General features: G+C 35.1%; 2 protein-coding genes and 1 long non-coding RNA gene across 3 annotated transcripts; 2 read left to right on the top strand and 1 right to left on the bottom strand.

Moving 5' to 3' along the window:
- Positions 1-333: 333 nt before the first annotated feature.
- LOC124427951 (axoneme-associated protein mst101(2)-like) lies at positions 334-4,828 on the bottom strand. Its single transcript, XM_046971430.1, has 3 exons — positions 3,826-4,828; positions 3,592-3,744; positions 334-3,458 (listed from the first exon to the last, which is right to left on the bottom strand). The coding sequence occupies exons 1-3, from the start codon at positions 4,679-4,681 to the stop codon at positions 3,160-3,162; spliced, it is 1,308 nt and encodes a 435-aa protein (XP_046827386.1). The 5' UTR covers positions 4,682-4,828; the 3' UTR covers positions 334-3,159.
- An 8,426-nt stretch (positions 4,829-13,254) lies between these two features.
- Positions 13,255-15,316, top strand: LOC124427952. The gene is made up of 3 exons (XM_046971431.1): positions 13,255-13,639; positions 14,462-14,861; positions 14,950-15,316. The coding sequence occupies exons 1-2, from the start codon at positions 13,631-13,633 to the stop codon at positions 14,825-14,827; spliced, it is 375 nt and encodes a 124-aa protein (XP_046827387.1). The 5' UTR covers positions 13,255-13,630; the 3' UTR covers positions 14,828-14,861; positions 14,950-15,316.
- A 5,335-nt stretch (positions 15,317-20,651) lies between these two features.
- On the top strand, positions 20,652-22,508 carry LOC124427918. The gene is made up of 2 exons (XR_006943044.1): positions 20,652-21,820; positions 22,125-22,508. It is a non-coding gene; the product is annotated as an uncharacterized LOC124427918 (long non-coding RNA).
- The last annotated feature ends 646 nt before the right edge of the window (positions 22,509-23,154 follow it).

The following is a 23,154-nucleotide window of genomic DNA, read 5'->3' on the forward strand; positions in this document are numbered from 1 at the left end:
CCATGACGCGCAGACGTGAATCGAGAAAGAAAGAATATCTACGAGGATGAAGTAAGAAGAGTATAACGCTCGTTACTCTTATCATTTTTTTTTTGTTTTTTTTTCTTTTTCTTTCTTTTCTTTATCTCTCTCTCTCTCTCTCTCTCTCTCTCTCTCTCTCTCTCTCTCTCTCTCTCTCTTCCATCTAGACTAAAGTGCTGCATGTTTGATCAACTATTTGATCGTCTATTTTTTTAATTGTCTAAAAATATCAAACTTTGTTTTATTATTTGTAATATTTTTAGGTTCGTATAAAAAAAAAAAAATGTTTCGAACGTTCCTACGAAGAATTAGTATAATTTGAGTTTCGTTTATTCTTTTTTTATTTTCTACACTTGTAGAAATACACAAGTAAACAAATTTATATGCAGGAAGTTAAGAAAACATTCTCAGTATTAGCTGACAACGCGTATCTTTCTCTCTCTCTCTCCCTCTCTATCTCTTTCTATTTATCTTATGTTCCTGATCTCTAAAATCCTTCCATGAAAATTCGCTTAGTTTACTTATATTCAAAGACTCATGTCGGTTTAAGGCGTTCGACACGGTCCGAAATCCAGGATTATATTTTCATAATCCACAAACGTGTTGTGCAAAGTAAACCGTACGATAGGAACTTGCGGCGCTAGGCGAGGATTTCAATATCGACAATTTTCGACTTAACTGGTAACAAGCCAAAGAAAATATCTTGGAATTTGATTTTAGAATATGATAGCGATGCATTTGCGGTCCAGCTGTTGACAATAATCAGAAGATTTCCTCTTCTTCCTTTCGTCTTCTTCTTCTTCTTCTTCTTAATCGAAAGTTTATTTACCCCAGTGAATAAATAAAAACAGAAACGATAGAATCAGAGAATATGCAGCGTTTCTCGAGAGTACATTCATTTCTTTTTAATGATGAATGAAGACAAAACAAAATAAATAAATAAATAAAGAAGAAAAGAAAACAATCGAAAGACAAACAATCGAAAGATGGAGGAGAAAAAAATTGACGCAAAATGCGTGACCGATTCGTAATTGAATTTGCACCTGCAAGTATTTATAAAATCTATGTCAAGTATACGTAAGTACATATGTATATGTCCATAGTTCGCTGGACCGTAAAAGCGGCTCGTGGTATTAAAGTATAAATAGAAGAAACCGGTGGTGTGGCGATGCAAATTTAAATGCAAGTAGGGCTATTGTGTAATACGTCGTAGTCGTCATCGTCATTTTCCTCATCTCGGGTTGTGTTTCTTCGGTTCGTTAAGCCAAACGTATAGCCAAGCTACGTATATCACGTGTCGAATCGTATTCAACGTCGACTCGATTTCCGGGGTTGGAAAAGAACGCGTCGTTAAGACGAGATACAAATAGAAACTGTAAGCTCGACAATCCGTTGATTTTACAAAGCTTTAAAGATGATGTCGTTGGAACTTTGATATAGGGACGAACATTTCCTGTCGTACTTGTCGTCGTCCTCGTCCCCTCATTTCACCGTTCACTCCGTTATAATGACAATAGCTCTCCGAACGATCGAAGAACGTTTTGACATTTCTGATTCTAGGGCTCGTTCCATCTCTCTCTCTTTCTCTCTCTCTCTCTCTCAATCTCCTTTCATGTTTCTGGATCTTTCCGCACGTTTATTCGTACCAGGGAAAAAACAATGTCGGGAGCGAGCGTTATTTCCGAAAAAAATCACTTTCTTTCGTGTCTTCGATTTTCAATAAGTTTCAGCCTAATTCTAATATATTATCATCAATTCATTTATATATATATATATATAAATATATATATATGTGTGTGTGTCCAGATTATCACGAAATTTTGAAACTAGTGTTCTACTTTGTTCTCTCGGAAATAATCTAGTCATAGATTTTCGATAAATCTGGTCTATTCCGCGTAAGAGAAACTTATCTCATCGCAAGGTTTACGGAAATACAGTTCGTTCTTGATAGACATATTTTTCTTTCTTTTCTTTTTCTTTCTTTTTTTCTTTTCTTTTTTTTTTTTTCAAACGAAATCCTCGTCGAATTAGAAAATAATGGAAAAACTTTACGGTTCGTCGTACGTTACCGAGCGATGGACGATGATGTCAGTTTAAATACTTCGTTTTTGAATCCAAAACTACACACACGTGATGTCTCTCATTTTCTTTCGAAACGGAACTAAAGAGAAAGAGAAAGAGAGAAAGATAGGTAGATAAAAAGAGATAGGATAAACTATACCTATACGAAAAGAGAGACGCAGAAACATTTAGACAGAGCGCCCACGCATTCTCTTCCTCGAAGGAACGAATCTATTGGGTGCCAGAATAATGATATTGAATGTAGTGTCGCGCGAAGTGTAGAAAAAAAAAAAGAAAAGAAAGAAAAGTCGAAAGAGAAAGAAAAATAATAGGAGTAACCCGTGACGAAGTTTTGCGAATTGTAGAAAACATAATTATAATATTGCCTCTGGGCATTCCGTGAAGCGCTATCTCGTGCCTGATGCAACCTGCATTTACGTCGAGCCCCAAAATCGTCTCCTGACGATCATCTCGCTTCTCCTTTCTTCATCTGAATATGCAATTTCTCCGAGATACCGAGATATACCGTGTTCTTTCGTAAAAAAAGAAAAATAAAAAAAAAAAGGAAAAAAGAAAAAAAAATTTAACTTTCTCATCGTTTCGACAGATCATACCTGTCACGAACTTCGATGTAAGTTGATCGATTATTGGAAAAGGAAATAAAACTGATGATTATGACGCAAGAATTGGGAATAATATTTTTTTTTTCTTCTTTTCATTATAAATACAATGATACATTCATAGAAATTTAAGACGATCATGTTACATGTTTGAAGAACGTTTCGCAGAATAACAGGATATAAAATTCATTCATTTACAAACCGTGATAATTATCACAAATTAAAATAAATTACGGAATAAATAAATTATATACTAACAGGAACTTACAGTAACTTTGAGAATAGTCTAATCATTCAAAGCTAAAAATTCATTATTTGTACATATATATATATATAATAGCAATAGGATAAGACATTTAACGCGAGCATAAATATATCGTAAGTCACTGTTATTAAAAATTCAAGTAAAAATGATTGCATATTTTTAGATTAATTTTCATAAGAGTATTCGAAAGGATTAAAAATCGAAGCTCGTATAATTACTCGTAGAATCGTTTTGATTCGAACTGGTGCAAATCGTGTACTCCGAGTCTGTGGTGCTCTCTGAAGATTCAGATTGTGATGACATGTAGGATATATCGGAAGAATTCTCGAGAGATTTTTCACTATCACTCGAGAATAAACTGTACAATGATTCTTCGTAAGAGTAATCGTAATCGCTGCTGGATGCCTCCCCTCCGGAAATGTAGTCGTAAGAAGAGCTCAATGAATCCTTTTCGGAATTGTCATCGATAGAAGAAGACGAAGATCCATTTTCTTTTAGAACAAAAAAGAAAAAAAAATATATATATATATATATACATACGTCATGATAAAAAGTTAGTTTTGATAATTTGTAATAATGTATTACTAAGGGTAAAAATAAACGAAAAAATTTACGAAAGTTTACCTTCGAAATGTTTTATATCTTTTATCAGGCTATTTATTTGACCTTTTAATTGTTCTATGGTATTTCGAATTTTTGTTTCACGTTTCATTATCTCTTTCTTCTTCATTTGCTTACATTTGCGTTTTCTTTGTTGCTCCAACGATTTGTCGGCATCTATAACATTTACAAATATTCAAAATGAAATGAATCTTTCAATTTTGACGATCGATAGGATTAGGATGATTATTTCCTTACGTTTTTTACATTTTGATTTTTTAACTGTTTCTTTAGCTTTTTCTTTAGCTTTTTCTTTAGCTTGTTCCGTCGCAGGACCGGGCTCACCGATCTCGGTCAATTTAGTAATTTTTTTCAGCTTTACGATTACCGATTTTACTGAATCTGTCGAATTTGAAACTTCTTCATCATTTATTACTTGCAACTGTTTATCCAATTTCTTTTCTGGATCTACATCCTTATCTTTATCTTCATCAATGGGATAATAAATTACATGAAGAAGAGACTCTTCCTTGGGTTCTTTTTTTATTTGAATCTTATCGTCGTCGTTATCCAACTTCTTTGGAGTGCTCGAATCGAGCTGGATATTGAGATCGTATTCTTGAACGTTACGACTCTTCTGATTACAGCTGAATTCTTGCTTTTCCCTAATTAAAGAGGAAACATTTATATTCTCGTTTGACCGAGATTTTTGCAATGACTCCTTGGACCCTTCGTTGTTCCTCGTTTCGACACGTTCTTCTTCGTTCTTCGAGGAGGCACCTTCAATAGCAAAATTCATTTCTTTCGACACACGTTCATTTATTTTTTCCGTACTCGCCTTTATATCTTCCTTGTCGAGTTTCTTGATAATTTTCTTTTTAGCGCCGGTCGATTCTGCGTTCTTCGAGCGATCTTCTTGACAAGCCACCGATAATTCCTCTAATCCTTTCTGATGTGATCCTTCACCGGTAGATACACCGGGTTCGGTCGAAGCTTTTTCAACGTTTCCGTGATTCCTTTCCACCGAAGTGTTCTTTTCAATCGCTTCTTCGACTTTATTTCCACCATCAACGTTACCAGCCGCTGCTTTCACATCTTTCAACTTGCCTGTCATTTTCTTCCTTGCAATACGAACTTTCTTCAGCTTTTCTACTTTCTTCTCTGTCTCTTCCTTATCGCTTTTCTTAGTCTCTTCCTTATCGCTTTTCTTCGTCTCTTTCTTTTCGCCTTTCTTCGTCTCTTTCTTTTCGCCTTTCTTCGTCTCTTTCTTTTCGCCTTTCTTCGTCTCTTTCTTTTCGCCTTTCTTCGTCTCTTTCTTTTCGCTTTTCTTTGTCTCTTTCTTTTCGTCTTTCTTCGTCTCTTTCTTTTCACCTTTCTTCGTTTCTTTCTTTTCACCTTTCTTCGTCTCTTTTTTATCACCTTTCTTCGTTTCTTTCTTATCGCCTTTCTTCGCCATCTGTTCCTTCTTCGTTTCTACGCTTGGCGATTCTTTCATCTTAACGACGATTTGTTTATCAGGACTTATCAACAAACTGCTCGATGACGGCTCAGAATTATCGTCTTTTTTCATTATCCGTTTTCTCTTCGTCTCCACGTTTGACGATTCTTTACTCTCATCGAAGATTTGTTCATCAGGACTTATCAATAAACTGCTCGATGACGTCTCGGAATTATCGCTTTTCGTGGTCATCTGTTTTCTCTTCACCCCCACGCTTGGCGATCCTTTTTTCTCAACGAGAATTTGTTCATTAGGAGGATTTCTCAACATAATGATCGATGACGTCTCGGAATTATCTCTTGTCTTCATCATTTCTTTGCTCTTCTTCTTCACGCTTGGCGATTCTTTCCTCTCAGCGATGATCTCTTCATTAGGATTTTTGAACGAACTGTTCGTTGACTGCTCCGAATCGATATTTTCATCCTTTTCCATTATATATTTCCAAAGATAGGATACTTTGAGTTTGTCGAGTTTAAGAGCGTTATCCTGGATCAATTTGATTATATCATTTCGACTCTTTTGACGCAAATAATGGTCGAGAATCATTTTCAATCGATCTTCTGTGAAAGGAAAAGAACGAAAAGGGAAGAAAAAAAAAACGTAAAATCCTATCTACGGAATGAGTGGTACGAACGAGTTAAAAAGACTTTCGATAATTGATTTAATTACCAGATATTTGTGTGAACCGGTTCAAAAAGTTCTGCGTGGATTCGAGATTGGAACATTGACGTAGTTCCTCTACATATCTCCATGGGAACATTTCTTCGACTTCTTTGAAATCGAGAATACCATCGGCAATATCCTTTGCTATTTCTTCTTGAGTTTTATGGTTTAATATAAAATTTACAATCCAACTGCATGTTACGCGATCCACGAGATCTGCGAATTTATTTAAATTAAACGTTTAAACTTACGACTAAATGGGTCTTATTATTAAAATTAATTATCTTATTTTTCTTGGGAAAGACTATCAAGATTCTTATCAATCTTAAATTTACCAATATGCCTTTCTGATTTTGTGCTCATTCTCTGAATATATTCCACTGTGAAACGATTGGATCGATGGATAACGATTGTCTAACGCGATTCGGTTACGAATAAGTATTTGTTCGATGGGAAAGGTTAAATGTGTTTTCTTTGAAACTCTCTCTCTCTCTCTCTCTCTCTCTCTGTTTCTCTTTCTATTTCTATCTTTCTCCCTCTCTTCCTCTTGTTACTTTCCGAATGAAAAGACCATCGAAAACAGAAAGTTCCAAATATAAATAATAAAACACGTATCTTCTCGTTTTCAAGATGAGTCGATGAAAATGAAGAAGAAAAAAGAAAGGAAGAAATAAAAAAAGAAAACGTACTTTCTTGCTTGCTTACCTCAACAATGTATCGTATCGTATCGCATCAAGGGAGGTTTATTTTTAAAAACATTCTGTTTATTCGCAATGAATAAATAAGTAGTAATAGCCAGGGGCCAAATGTTTAGGCGCGTTATCGCAAGACAAAAAGAAAGGATGAAAGAGCTTGTTCTTTTCTTTTTTATTCTAGATCGATTTAAGAAGCTATCAAAGTCCAACTCGTCTTGATACCGCTTATACAACACGAGATACGTACCACAAATAAATTCATCCTGTTAAACGGAAACTTCGTTCTACGATTGGTTCGACCTCTACCGTTGATTATTGTTTAGATATCGAGAGAGAGAGAGAGAGAGAGAGAGAGAGACGATCGCCTTTTGAAAACTGTTTATTGAAGGTCAGACAAAAGAGAAAAGATTTTTCGTGTAGTTTAACATCGAAAAGATCGTAACGAAGTGATTCTCTTACGAGTAATCAAATTTATTAGATGATAAAAAACGAATGGATATATTTACTCTCGAGGATAATATTGAGCTGAGAAGAGAAATAATAAAAAAAAAAAAAAAAAAAAAAGAGAAAACAAAACGATACGTTATTTAATATGATTAAAAAAGAAACGTAATATTCAACAATACTTGAAAATAAAGAAAAATTCTTTTTTTCAACTTGATCACTCCTCCAATGACAATATGTATTTGTTGAAGTATTCGACGATACGACACTCGAATCGTTTCCAGAGATAGACATGGGGAATCCAATGTCGCCCGTATCCAAGAGGAAGGAACTCGCAGAATTAATCAAATGATCGCTGGGATAAATATTAGCGTTCATTTCGTTACTATTGCTCGTACCGACGTAATCGCTGTTGGATGAAATTATGCATCAGCTGCCCGAATCGTCGCTCTTATCGAAATAATTGTCGGTATCGTCTGTTAAAAAAAAAAAAAAAAAAAAAAAAAAAGGAGAAAAAACAAGAAGAGAAGAAAAGAAACAAAGGAAAAAATAATTTCTTGAAAAATAAATTTTCACTTATAATCTTGGGAGCTGAGGAATGGAGAGGGGGGGGAGAGAGGAGGGGTGGAGAGGAAAATAAAAATTTTCTATTCTTTCAAATCTTTTAGAATAAACATCGGAGAGTAGTGGTACGATATGGATTTTCGTTTATATGATTCGAAAGGAACGTGGGCGCGAATAAATTATTTGAAATGTATGAAAATTCGTAGAAAAATGAGAAGAGTAAGGATAAATGATGATAACAGAAGGGAAAGAAAAAAGATATCATTTTCTCTTATGTAATGTTGATTACGTAAGGATCGTCAATATTATGGGACTTCAGAGAAAGGTTTTTGCGACGAGGCGTAAATATATTATATCGTTTTTCTTTATCGTCCTACCTCTTTAGTTCTTTCTTTCACGTTTGAACGTATAGGCAACGTTAAAGTGATTCTCTTTTACTCGTATCACGACTACGGAGAACCATCAAGCATCGATTTCCGTTTACTTATTAACGTCACGGCTTTACCTATGCTTCGTCAACGTCACGCATGTTGTTCTTAAAAAGAAATATTTCCTTTTAACAATAGGAGCACGTACATTTAAGCATGGAAAATGATTCGAGATTTCGTAATGAAAGGAGTACGATGACTTTGTGTACAAAAAAAGATACAAAATCGATCGATTTACCATCCTCGATATAATCGTCCAATTCTGAAAAAGAAGATTCCCTCTCGGGAATCTTCCTGATCGGGGAACATGAAAGATGGACAAAGAGTTTAAAGACTGAGAAGAGTATGAAGACACGGAGATTATCGATGCATCGTCGTCCTCGAAAACATTATTCTCTATAAAAGAGGAACCATCGTCCTTTGCGGAATAATTCTCAATAAACGTTTTAACGTTTAAACGCATTTCGCTTTTGTCGATCATACAATTAAGCGTTTCGACAAAATGCTAGCAGCAGACCTTGCCATTTTATTGATTTAAAGATGATTTCTGCGAAGATAAAAGGAAAATTCAGGATTTCGAGAAAGATTTATTTGGCCAGTGGTGAAAATTTTGTCTCGTGTCGTGGGTGGATTGATGGATCGGTGGCTGGGATAAAGAGAGAGAGAAAATGAATTGCCTCTTTGGAGCAAGCGAAAACAAATTCTCACACGCTTTTTGGCGCTTTTGATCGCATCTCCGTACCGATAGTTGTAATTCTTCTTTTATTAGGCCACCTGGCCGAAAATACATGGTAAAAATATCAGATGCGAGAAATCATTCTCCAATTTTACCGACAGATATTGCTGTTACCCCTAATAAATTATCATATATACCAATGCGTGTGCTTATTTTAGCCTTACCGAACGTACGTCAGCGGTTTTCTTGTTATCACTTCCTCGCGTGCCCGCGCGGCAAAGACAAGATGTAGAAACAGAGAGAGGGAGAAAGAGAAAACGATAGAAAACGATCGATTCAATTTCTGTTGCAATAGAAAATGCAAGAAGAAATGTTATCGTTCTTAAGAGGATTTCGAGATGGGATATTCTACACGCACGATATACGCGTACACCTTTCTACCGAGCGGACGAAATAGTACAACTAAGATTTTCTTTTGATTTAAGGCGTTGTTTGTTTTGATTTTTATGATACATATCTGTAGAATACTTACGTATGTGCGTCTATGTTTCTGGAGTTTCTCCAATATACTCTCTAGAATTGACTTTCCACATTTGATTATATAAAACGGAATTATAATAAAATTCGTACGCTCGAAACGTCGATCGTATTAATTATAAATCCTGAAAATTTGCATTCAGTGAAAAACGATTTCAAAGGAGACTTTTCTCATTCGTCTGGTCTCGGACGAATTTGGAAGAAAATCGAACTCTATAAATGCAAACGACTCGGGTGTCATTAACTTAATGGAACGTTGGCGTTATGGGATTTCCATTTTCACGCGTTTCTAATATCAAAGTGGTGCAACGTTTTCTTTTTATATAACCGAGGCACAGAGACGATACAATATGCACCGAGGGATAAATCGAATCTCTCCGATAAATAATTATAGTTCATTGACGATGAAATAAACTTGGATAATTGAATGAATTCTTAATTAATGCGTCGTTCCGAAATAGGAAATGGTAATACGAATAATTCCCATCGCTTTTGCGAATCGTTCGAAATACTCATATTTATTATTTTATATCCTTAAGTTAAAATAAATATACCTAATGTATGATATATATATATATATATATATATATATATATATATATATATATGTATATATATCTTTTTCAAAGAGGAAGAAAAAAAAAGTAATTTTTAAATTAAAACATTGGTAGGCCGAATTGAGACAAATTAAAAAAGATTCATGTCGTTTGATTTCCTTAAAAAAAAAAAAAAAAAAAAATCCCATTTCCCGAAAGAACGTCATTCGTTTGAAACATTTAAATGACACGCGGTTGCACGAACAGGTGACGCGTATGCATGTACGTATACATAGGTACGGAAATTTGTTCCATGAAAAGAGAATGGTGGTCGATTGCTCGGTTGAGAGATTTAAAGACGGTCAACAAAGAAATCTCTTTGACAATCGAACTGAAACTCTTTGGCAGCACGCCGAGGAGTTTGTCCGAGAAAGCCGCTACTATGTCGCGGTTAATTACGTATGTAAGTATACGGTATACTCCTGTCTATCTATATAAATAATATGTTTATAAATACACAAAATATATGTATACGTAGTATATATATATATATATAAATAGTAGGAGATTCACTTTATTCTTTTTCGTGTGACCGACCGCAGAGAGACAACGACGGTACATCGACTCGTCGCTCTCCTAGAACAAGTTCATAAACCATATAGAATTAACTATCTATTAATAGATCTGGAACCTGTTCGGCAAGTTCGCCTAGCGATGCTTTCGACCGATCTAAAATCGTACTTCTCGCGCCAGATGGATATCCAGGAATATAATTTAAATAACGATCCTAGAACGAGATTAAAGCGAATCGAGTTTCTCTCTTTCGGAGAATAGAATTTGACGTTAAAGCACGAGCACGTTCATTTCTAATCGAAAATTAATCACTCGTTTCCTCCCATTTATTTTCGTTTGATTCTATGCTCAAGTAAAGCGCGTCTCTCTCTCTTTCTCTTTCTCTCTCTACATATATATATATATATATATATATATATATATATATACAGATGCGTACAAATGTAAGCGTTGTCATATCGATCGGACGTTTTTATAGAGAGATATCAAAGTATTCGTTTAAAACTTTTTATACGTGACTTTAATTTTTATTTTTTCTTTTCCTTATTTTTTGTACCTTTTTTATTTTTTTTATTTTTTTATTTTTTTTTTTTTTTTAGAACGAATTTGTTAGGTACGAATTTATCCTTGGATAAAGACGCTACCGTTCTATTGCCAAGTTCATAGCGCCTACACATAACACACTCTGATTGTCCGTCTCTCTCTCTCTCTCTCTCTTTATTTTTCTCTTTTTACTTTACACCTCCATACAACGAACATCGATGAATACAATGAAACATTGACATTTTCAGGCCCGACGATGATGCAACGAGCGTGAATAAAAGGACGAGGACGTGATATGCACGTATGCACGTGTATATATTTATATATATATATATATATATATATATATATATATATATATATGTATGTATATGTACGTATATGTATGTACCGTTCGAAGGATATAATAATGACGTCATTGATGTCTACTAGAGATTCGCTCAATGCCGAGGGTAGGGTCGATAATTTGCATAGGCGCCGGATAGGTATCGAAGTGGAAAAAAACGTGGAAAAAAACATGATGAAAAGAGAAAAAAAAAAAGAAGAAAAGAAAAAGAAAAAGGGGGAGAACAAGAGGATAGGAAGGTAGAAAAGAGGGTTGCGTGACGTCACCGTTCGTACATCGACAGTATATCGACGAATGACGTCAGTTTCTTTCATCCATTCTAACATCAAAAAGATCGAATGAAAAAAAGAAAGAAGAAGAATGGAGGAGGATTAGTCTCTGTGGGTGAGGAAATCGTTGAAAAAAGAAAGAAAAAAAAAATTTCTTAGGTCGAACCTTCTTTTTTTTTTTTTTTTCTTTTGTTTTGTTTTCTTTCTTGTATATATCGCGATATCTATGTATGCACGTATGTATGTAAGTATTTATGTACTTACTCGAATGTGTTCCTTCGCACGTGTCTCTCGGATGGAACAGATACGATTGAATTTCGAGAAAAGGATAATTTAACAGGCACGCAATGACGCGCATCAGTTACTATCGTTCAATAAACTGTGAACGCCATTCGACTTTCGACAAATAGACAAACAACCATTGGACTCCACCACGGCCCATTAATTTTATTTCTTTTCGGGAAACAATATTTATATCCTTGGAAATGGTCGATAGGATTTTCAACGTCGAGATACGTACGTACGTACATACATACATACATACATATGTATTTCGGTATTAGAAATTCGATCGAACTGTTACGCAGATCGTAACCACTACGTCATTCGGTGAGGAGATTGTCTTCTATGTTTAATATGAATCTCGCTGTTTCGCTCACTCTCTCTTTCTATACGAGTCACGAAACAACCCCAATAATCGGCCGATGTACCGTAAACGTAGTCGTCGACAACGTCGATCGATATTTCGTTGCTAATTCGGGCTTAACTGTATTTTATATATAGCCTCGACTAGTTGAAAATAGAAGAAAGTTGTAATATTTTCTCTCTCTCTCTCTCTCTCGATCGAACGTGCGTTAGATTCCAACTTATCGATTTATATTTTAAAGATATAAAATACATGCATATATACATTTATATATATATATATATATATATAGTTATCGTTACAAAGATCGCTAAGACTCATTGCACGTGAGGACTATAAATTTAAACATAAATTTTAGCCGACGACGATATCGTATTGTATTCAATTCGCCATGTCCTCTCTCTCTCTCTCTCTCTCTCTGAGCATTTATTTATCAGGGAGTTATAATTTCGTATCTTTGGTATGCGTTCGTTTCTGTGTGTAACCTTGACTCCCCTCGATGTAACATACCTTCCTAAAATATATGCGCCTAAAATGATATGCGGTATAAAGGTGTCCGATAATACATACGTACGTTCGATCGAAATAACCCGAATAATGTGAGTCGAAATGATCCGTGCAAATACGTTGATTTGTGCTAATTAAGGGGATAAAAAGGAAAAAAAAGGCGACGTACGAAGAAACAAAAAAAATACATACGCGTTTTAACGAATTAACACGTTTTACATAATAATAAATAATACTTACTCGTCTCTTTTTTTTTCTACCATCCTTTAAGTTCTCGATAACCTATTGTAATTGGCGATCGATCGCGTCGTCAACTCTTCGTTGTTTAATTAAAATTACGAATTATATACATATATATATGTATATATATATATAGGAGGCATTATAGGAAACAAAGCTCGAAAGAGAAAACAAAGAAATTGGTCAGGGCGCGTCGTTGGTCAAAAACATAAGACACACGCATAATGTGGGGAATTTCTGAAAACGTAATTCGACAGATACGAACGACCGGACACAATCGTTATAAATACAACGTACTGACACGTGCGACGCGATCGTTCTCTTTATACACATGAATTTAACGCAGTGCGCATTATTCCCGATAAACAAAATGTGATCGTCACGTATCTATTCGTATAAACGAATGATAGTCAGTGTTATTACGTTTCAATGAAATTGTCATTATTATTTTGTTTCATTAGTCGATTAGATTCAGATTAAAATGCAAAATGAATAGTTGTTAAACGCATTAGCATAAGAAGCGTCGATCTAGTAGAATTAGCTGTACTCGTTGGAGATAGAAAAAAAAAAAAAAAAGAAAAGAAAAAAAAATCGAGGTAAGATAACAGTGAAGTGGAAGAACTTAATCGAATTAATTATGGGGGCGTTGAATGGAAGTGGTTGGCAATTAAGTCGGATATAAGTCGTAAGAAAAACGATTTGAAAAAGTAATCTCATCGAAGAGGCCGAGGAAAGAGTCATCGAGAGAAACCGCTTGACTCATCAAAATAAAACGTTGATCCATGTTGTAAGACCAGTGCCGTTGCTTGTGTATATACATACTCGTATACGTATAACCATATAAAAGTGTCATCGTGCCGATCGCCGAGGATAGTTGGACTCGAAGCTTCGAACGAACATGATCGAGGTAAGAGATTCTCAAAGAATGCCTAATATCGACGTGGATAATTATTTCGGAGTGAGATTGAATGGTTAAAGCCAAAAGTGACGATTAGATCTGATGTGTCTGTGCATTTGTGTACTACGTTCTACGACGACGTGTGGAAAGAAAGAGAAAGATAGAGGATAAAAATGATTTCTTAATGTAGAAACGAAAAAATTCATCTTTCGCATAATTATCTTTCTTTCCTTTTTTTTCTTGTTTGTTTGACTTTTTTTTTTTTTTTTTCCTGTTAGAGATCAATTTTTTTAAAAGAGAGAGTTGCGTTTTATCTCTTGGCTAATGGGGTCAAGATCGGTTAAAAGAGGAGATAAAATTCTGCTTATTAAGTATGCATGCATGCATGTATGTGTACGCCTGTATTAAGTTTTCGTAAATGTTCTATCGCGAGGAAGAATTATAATTATTCTTGCGTTTTGTCTCGGCGATATAAAAATATGATCGGGGTTGTTTGTAATCGGTAAGAAAATGGTGGTCCCTATCTTTTATTCGGGAATGCGTCATTTGGGTCAAGGGGAATGCTATAGAATTTATTATATTATAATAGTCGACGTGGGTGTAGAAATGATTTGAGATATTTCAGACTTTCTAGATTTCTGTCAAACGAAAGATATCTGTCACGAAACATGTAGCGTTATATCTTTTTCATTTTATGATAAAAAATGAGTCAAGTAAGATCATTTTTCAACCCCCGTTCTTTTTTTTTCGTTCCATCAATCGTTACTCGTGTCTCACGAGATTTTATAGCTCCTTTGATTTCCATGATTATATTTTATTTTATGTTCGCAGATAATTATATTGTTTCTTGGGATTTACGGAACGTTCGCCGTTCCGTACGAGCCGCTCAAGGATCGTGAATTCCGTACGCTAGGTAATGACGCGGAAGATGACACCGAAGTCGTCGAGGTTCGTCTTCCAGGTTCGAGAAATTTAAATGAAAAAGCTTTACCAATATCTCATCTTTATGACGTCGAAATCGATAGCTTACCAGGCAATCAAAATTTAGAAGAAAAATCTCAGATACGCGTGATTCTACCTGGTACTGAAAATCTTGCGGAAAAAAGTATACCCGATTACGTACTTAAAAGGATGGCCAATCCAAAAAATCATCGTATCTCTAGTCATCCTGATTTCGAGGAAATACCTATCCAGTGAAAGGAAGGAACAACGATCGTTGTTAATTAATTACGTGAGTACCATTGTCATACCTTTTAGACAAAAAAAAAATTTTAGATATACCTTTTCTCGTTGTAATATTTTCTTTATTTATGTTGTAGACAAAATTAAATCAATCAGGATTTCATAGATTTTTAAATATTCGTTTATTATAAATGCGACGTCAATTGGGGACAAGGCATTTGAAGAAATTTATAATACGCGAAAAGAGAGAGAGAGAGTGAGAGAGGGGGGGGGGTGGGAGAGGAAGGGAAAGAGACAATATTTAGCAAATGATTTTAGCGCTGTGTATCCTGTATCATACGATCATTCGTATTTTTATTACAATATTTAATGAAGTTATGTTTTATCTTTCCTATGTATCGTCATTCTGATAGCGTGTGATTACGTATATAAGAGAAATAAAATATAACGGGAAGGGAGGTGAGGATGAATGAATTAAAAATAAAAATTATCTATACTTGGTAACTATCTATGGTTAATCGTTCGATTTACGCGGCGACATATCACGAGAGCTTCGTTCGAACGATTCCTACCTTATCGGTAAATATAAACTGTACTTTATTATTTAGTTAGATTAATTGTCGATAAAATAGAGCACTTTTATACCGGCACTGTGTGTACATTCAGTCGGTAAAAATGTCTACAAGTTTGACGGAATGTTTGTAAGATGGCACCATTTGCACCTAACAAGAAGAAAAACTTTGAGCGGATTATTTTTGAATCGTTTCCGCTACGAAAATAGGATTAACGTCGCAAGATTTCCCATTTGAAAATTTATTGTGACGAATACGATGTACAGATTGGAATATTTTTTTTATTTCATGTAACAACTTTTATAGCAGAGAGATTACATCGTATTACATGAAATTGTAATAAAAGTCTGTATACTCGTTTGAACATTTAAGCCAGTCGAAAGATGAATGTTAATACGAGCAAACGATTAACGACGAAATTATAGAAGACTTGCATTTCACTGGTTTAGAGAAGCTTTATACCAAAATTAATTCAACTTGGAATTTGTACATATATATGTATATATAAAATGTATGTGAATATACGTATATACATTCAGCAAGACACAAGTTTGATGTACACAGGGAGCTACAGTATCTTATGAGCCGGCAAATGCAGATCGTCAAGTACGAAGGTAATGGATTTTCCCTTTTAGAGAGAAACGCGTTTTAATACTCATTCCATCGGACTCTGTGCGAAATACTTTTACCTTTCTTTTTTTTTTTTTCTTCCCATTTCCTTTCTTCTCTTTTTCTCCCACTCGGTCTCACTTTGGCTTTCTTTTTCTTTCTCTTATTCTCCCTTTCCTCTCGTTCTCTCTTTATCGAATGACAAAGCTGCTGCAAATTCAAGTAGCTCACTTTGTCCCTTAGCAAAAGGGAAATTCGATTAAGTGGATTATTATCGATCTGTTATCCTTTTTGTTCGATGATCCAACTTCGAAAAGATAAAATAAAAATGATTGATATAATTTAGACGAGAATGATTTACATCGAGAAAACGATATAGTTTCGTCTTATGTCGATCGATAATCGTGCGAATCTTTCGATATTCTTTTTTTTTGTTCTTTGTTTTCTTATCATCATTATCGCGTTATTTATTCGTCAAAGATCAAATAAAATTTTAAGAAAATAATTTCAGAAGAATATTTCTATTCTCGCCTTTCTCTAAATGATCATATCTTTTTATCCAACTTATTTAGCCTTTCAAATTTGTTAATGCAATGCGAAGCGAAATGCATTTCGACGTGATAATAGTACGTTTGGAATATTCTCAATGGTAATTAACTTAGAACGATTAATTATTGCGATCAGATTACGTAAAACAGCGCGCGTATTACTAGTACGTAATATTACGTATTTTTCCTTTTTTTTTTCTTTTCCTTTTTTTCTTTTTCTCTTTTTTTTTTTTTTTTTTTTACCGGATGCCTGGTTCGCCTTTTCCTCGGCAACATATTTCTCTCTCGTTAATTACATCCCAGTGATTGCTTCGCAGTAATGAGAAACAAATTTTGGTTGTGGAAACAAAAAGACGATTTCGCTAGGAGAGAATGGAACGGCGAAATCGTTTACGAGATCGGACAAATTTTTTTTTTTTCGTCATTTCACGTAGATACATCAAATGTTCTTTCAAAATGAAATTTCGTCGAATAAGCTGTGCGGCTCGTTGGGAAAAATTTTTCGTAAAAAAAACGAACATCGGATATACATATATATATATATATATATTTTTTTTTTTTTCGAAAGAAATTAAATTGGTAAGTACTTACGTGTACACACACACACACATATATATATATATATATGTACGTATGTACACTTGCGGGTTAATTAACCAATGTAAAATCATATTACTGGGTCGAACATATACTCGTGAATTAGAAGAAGACGACTGTTAAAAACGAGGACATTTGGATATGCTCTGATAAATTACGAGTTTCATTTCACGCGGTTACTTACTGGTCGGCATATTACTCTTGAGTGATAGGTACCGTCCCATCCCCTTTCCTCCCACCCTCCATCCTCTTCTCACTCGACCGATTTTAAACTTGGAAAACGTTTAAAAGGTAAATTGCGGATGGAGATTACATGGGTGCAGATTTCTCCATTAAAGTTTTTCCACATCGTTCCTTCGTCTCTTTTCATATAAAGTAAGAAGCAAGAAGAGAAACAAGAAGAGACTGGACAGGAGTAGGGATAGCTTCTATACCTACATAGGGGTAGGTGTGTGAGTGAGTCGGGGGATGAACGAGAAGAAAAAGAAACGCTCGTGTTTCTTTACGTTTTAAACGCCACCGGCGTCCTCGACTTTTTCCTTATCTTTAATTCTTTCGATTCTTTTTCGAAGATTTCTCCATTGCGTTCCTTCGTTCAATTTTTTTTTATCTCGAAAAATTTCGAATTACCTAACTCGCCAAGATTTTCCAGCTTTTTCTAATTCCCTAAGTTTTTAAAAGATATTTCGAATAAGCGACGACCGAGAGATCATTTTCGCGTTAAATATCGATAAAATAGAAAAAGAAAGAAAGAAAGAAAGAAAAGAAAAAAAAAGAAAAAAGAAAGGTTACCCCGTACAAATAACGTACCTTACTTGTTTACGCGTTGGCATTTAACGTTCGTTGAAAGAAAAAACAAAAAAAAAAAAAAAAAAAAAAAAGGAAAGCTCTTATTCGCGAACACGCAATCGTCATAACGATCCTTGTACGATTCAATGGGTCTCTCCCTTTCCATTTTTCCCGTCAAACAAACTGACCAAGAGAGATCGTGCATTTTACGAGCCGATCATACCAACAAATTCATATGGAAATTTATTACTACGATCAAAAATCCAACATATTCGATCCAACATATTTAATCCCACGATTATTATGTACTAGCTTTTGTTTTGTCTCGAATAATTCGTTCGTCAGATTTTTTTGTATTTTTTTTTCTTTTTATATGTATATATATATATATATTTTATCTATGTAAATTTTCGGATACTGACATAATATTCCTAGCGAATATTATGTACAATCATTATTGTTAATTGGCCATCTCTCTCTTCTCCCTCCCCTCCTCTCTCTCTCTCTCTCTCTCTCATTGCAAGATCATCGTTCGTCGTAGAGGCACCTTAATAACATGCAGCTACGAGGAATAATTGATGAAGTACCTAGTACGATTATCATCATGTTCAGATAATTCCATGGATTGTTATGAAAGCCAGGACGGAACAACGTCGATGATCGATCGTTTATGTTGGCGATGTAGCGTTTATCACGCTAGGCGAATTGCAATATGAGCTAATAACGGTACCGTCTCGTTTTCCACGATTATGCGATACCATAAATACCAAGGTGCATAGGTTAACTCGACGAAAGTAATAAATGGCTCTTTCGTTAAATGCAACGGATATCCCTGTTATTAGACAATTATCTTCATCATTCTATAAATATTTTACTTGTCGTTAAGGAAAGAAAAAAAAAAAATTATAGGCATTATATATTTTTATTTAATGATTCGTAAACGAAAAATAAATAAATAAATAAATAAAAAACTCGTCGCTTTTGTGATTAATTTGTTTAGAATCTTTTCTTTCTTTCTTTTTTCTTTTTTTTTCCCCCACAACGAAATCGTTTCTTTTTCTTTTTCTATTGAATTCTCTCGATGTCCATTGGAAAAGGAAAGAGAATAAGATAGAAAATAAAAAGGAAGGGGGAGGAAGCAAGGGAAAAAAAAAGAAACGTGTCGATTAATTCAACGGCAATTCGTTCTCCGTGAAGAGAGAAACGTCGTGATTAAATGTAATCAAATTTCGTTCGTGCGATTGCGCATCCATGTACGTACGTACGCACGAGTGCGTTTACTTGGACGTTTTTGCGAGTTGAACAACGCAGAGAAACTCGATATCGAATCAAACATCTTTTTGACCGTGTAATCAATGTATTCATTTCAGTTACGATAGGAAAAAGTGAGTTCTATCGACGGATTGCAGATTGGAAAATAATAGAATGGTTTACTACGTCCTCCCACTTTTCTGAACTCGTACACACGCATTCGTTTATATCACGCCGTTAAGCTATAAGCCATTGTATTCAATCGTACAAAGCTTTTCGCAGAGAGAGAGAGAGAGAGAGAGAGAGAGAGAGAATCCTTTACTGGATCTGTTATCCTGTTATCGATAGAAGGACTCTTGTATATCGCGTTCAACGTTCCATAATACTAATTTCTTACAAATAATCGATAATGTTAAGAGAACTTTCATTTAATCTTCTTTTTGGTTTTTTCCCTTTTTAATTAATTAATTTATTTTTTTCTTTCATTTTTTTTTTTTAGCTCGATTTATCGACAACTTCGAACGCATAGGAAAGAAACTCTTTTGTTATAGTCAATCCATCGAATTCGTTTAAAACTTATGTTTACGGAAAGGAATAGAAGAAAGTCTTGTGAAAGAAAGGAAGAAAAGAAGAAAGGATAGAAGATGGAGATTGAGAGATTGGAAAAGAGGGCGAAAGGAAACGAACAAACAAACAAAAAAAAAAACAAGAAACAAGAAAAAAAGAAAAAACAAAGAAAGGATACAATTTAGATCGAGGATCGGATAAGGGATCGAGTTTCGAGTAAAACGTCCTTGTTGTTGTCTAACACCGTGGAAGGGCATAGGAAGTTTCCTTGCATCTATCTGCATGTGCACTGTGCAGTCGAGAGATTGTTAGGAGGAAAACGTTACAATGCACCGTATTACCAAGCCGCTACCGTATTATACCGTAGTATAGTAGTGGTGATAGTAGTTGTAGTAGTAGTAGTAGGAGTAGGAGTTTCACCGAGTATACTTTGCGCCACGCGTCGTACACTGTGCTGCGTTCTAAACCAGGCTTTGTATGGGTCTCTACTAGAATTCCTCCTCTCGCGTGCTATTAGCCCTCTTTTTTATTCTCTCTCTCTCTCGCTTTCTCTCTCATTCACTCACTCACACATTCTCTTTCCCTTTCGACTTTTATTTTCCGTCGAAAGAAACGTACCGCTCGCACTTTTTGAAAATCCAAAGTGCGTTCTCGTGAAACAGAATAAGAACAGATGCCAGTTAAAAAGTAGGCGAGTAACATTTCTATCGTGATATATGTATATATATATATATATTCTCTTTATTTTCTCGCGTATTGTTATTATTATTATTATTATTAAAATAATAAATTCTTTGTATATATTATACGCAAACGTATATATATATATATATATATATATATATATATATATATCTATGAAATATCGAGAGATAGGAAATTAGCGTTCTCTCGCGTATGGATCTCTCTATAATCTTGAAATCTCGTGCGCGACTAACGAGATCGTTATCGTGTGGTGTTTAAGATAAATATACTTTACGTACAAGCATAGGAAAGTGAGAAAGGTTCGGGAGGAAGGGGAGAGAGAGGGAGAGTAGATGTAGTTCGGTAGCAAAGGCAAGTATATATTTCTCACGAGTATGCAAATGGATGTGACAGTCAAAGGGTTATTATGCATACGTAAGTATTTATGTGCATTCGCGTATTCAACTTGAGAGCGAGTGGGCCATGATTGTGCTCGAACAATGGGATCCGTCGCTTTGTTTACCGAACAACTATTGACGCTTATGGGCTTTTCAGCTTGACGGAAATTGGAGAAAATTTTGCCGTTTGCGCGACACGCATCTCTCTTTCGCAATGCAACCTCTCGCGAAACAGAATCGTAATATTTCGTGTCGATAACGTATCTTCCTCTTCCTTCTTCTCCTTCTCCACCTCTTCGAACTTTCCTCTATGCGATAGAGCTTGCACGCGCTAACGTCTATGTATATATGGATCTACGTACATGGATACGTGTATTTATTAAAGTGTCATGTCAGAAAGATAGGAAAAAATTTCATTTGCATGCGTAAGTAGAACTTTTCAAATCGTGTTTGAAAGCCGAACGTTATCTCTTCTCTTTTGGCAAAAAGAAAGATAAGTTTGGGATATAACGTCAAAGAAAACCATCGAATAATTTTAACTTTGAAGAAGGAAGTCACTCATCTGCATACATACCTATATACATAAATACATGCGCACATACGTAAATACTTACATACATATACGTATTGTCTGAAATACGAGGAATCTTATGGGAGAGTTACCACTCGCAGTCGTATTCGCGTCAATTGTTTCTGACAAATTGTCGTTTCGCATCTGTCAATTTGAATGAAGCACGGAAAGCATCTTTCCAGATACACTCCTTCAAGTTTCTCTCTCTCTCTCTCTCTCTATCTCTCTTTTCCTTCGTCTAAGGCTTCAACACTCCATCGAGTCGTAGAAATGTAATACTCGTCGCATCGTTGGAGATTTTGCCGTGCGACTTGGCGTAAGCCGTCTATTGTTCCGCGATACGTTTCTAGGAAAGTAGAATTTTCGTTATATATGTATATTTCTCCTTCCATGAGTTACCGATACTTCTTTGAACCAATTAGGTAAGTTTCCCCATTAAGTTTAACGTTATAAATGTCGGGTACATAAGACGCGTCATGTTAAATCTGCATACATTAGATGTTCTCTAGTTATTAGGTATTTTCTAGACAAATTTCTCTAATGCTCCTATATCGTGTTCTTCGTAGAATAATTTTTTCGAAGAAAATTTTCCGAAAGTGACGATAATGGTTCTATAGAAAAATGTTAAAGTTAATGTCGGTGCGTGCGTAAGCTTTCGTTCGTCAGTTTTATCTCGAAAAAAAAATATATATATATAATAAAATAAAATAAAATAAAATGCAACAGGGAGTATGGAGTTACGAGTATCTCATAACTGTGATGGTGACGAAGGTTGCAAGTTGACGATAAAAAAAGAAGGACCGTGGATGGTTAGACGGTTAAAGGAGGAAGGGTGAAAGTTTTAAAGGAGAACCCTTTAAGATCTCGAGAAATGAGCTGACTCGGCTCTTGAGTCTTCTTCCATTTGCAACTTGTAATAAAATGAAAACGACCGCATCCGATGAGAGAGGAATTGCGCTACCCTTTGCTTCGAATAAGTGGAATTATCATTGTTTTAAAACCGTAGACGTTTCCGTTCTAGCAAGGATAGAGGAAACAAACGAGTCCTTTTGTAATTCGAATACGAAATAAACTTTTCACGCATTAGTTATAAAGCGGAATGAAAAGAGATAATTATCTACTGCTCCTTTTCTTTTAATATTTTCTCTCTCTCTCTCTCTCTCTCCCCTTTTCTTTTCTTTTTTTTTTCTTTCACCGAGCGAACAATCTTTCACGGTCGTTAGAGAAAAATCTTTAAAAAATCATGAATTTCATCTCAGAGGGACGTTAATGGGAGCAGGATTTTTAGTGGAAGGGGAAAGAGGTAGCCGAGTAAAAAAGGATGTCCTAACGGAAACGCATTCACGTTCGTGGAGGGCTCGTTCTCATTGAGGAGGACTCACGAGGATAATAACGATAATAATGAAAAAAAAAAAAAAAAATGGAAGGTTAAAAGTAAAAGGAAAAAGTTTTTTTTGATGCAACAAAATGGTCGCATCGGGTCAGAGGTTCAGGGTTTTCGGGCTAAAAGTTAGTCGCCTAGAGCTTAGTCGGTTAATTTGCTTAACTAGCTCATTTCTCGCCATCCTGCACCTGCGTTCTGTTGTCTTTCTCTTGCTATCTCTCTCTTTCTCTCTCTTTCCCTCTATTCTCATTGTTTCTTCTTTGTCCACCTGGGTCTACACTTCTCCATTTCCTTCTAATCTTCGTACCAGCTACACAAGCTGCGTAGTTTCGCGTTTCGTATGATGAACCGCGTTTATACGTCATAATTAGA

Source organism: Vespa crabro, chromosome 11, assembly GCF_910589235.1.
Source record: "Vespa crabro chromosome 11, iyVesCrab1.2, whole genome shotgun sequence".
NCBI lineage: Eukaryota > Metazoa > Arthropoda > Insecta > Hymenoptera > Vespidae > Vespa > Vespa crabro.

Excerpts from the sequence above, each read along its gene's own strand:
- LOC124427951 (XM_046971430.1), bottom strand. The coding sequence starts at position 4,681 with ATGACAGGCAAGTTGAAAGATGTGAAAGCAGCGGCTGGTAACGTTGAT. Across the intron at positions 3,745-3,825 it reads AAAATCAAAATGTAAAAAAC|ATGCCGACAAATCGTTGGAG; the intron begins GTAAGGAAATAA and ends TAAATGTTATAG. Across the intron at positions 3,459-3,591 it reads AGATATAAAACATTTCGAAG|AAAATGGATCTTCGTCTTCT; the intron begins GTAAACTTTCGT and ends TTGTTCTAAAAG.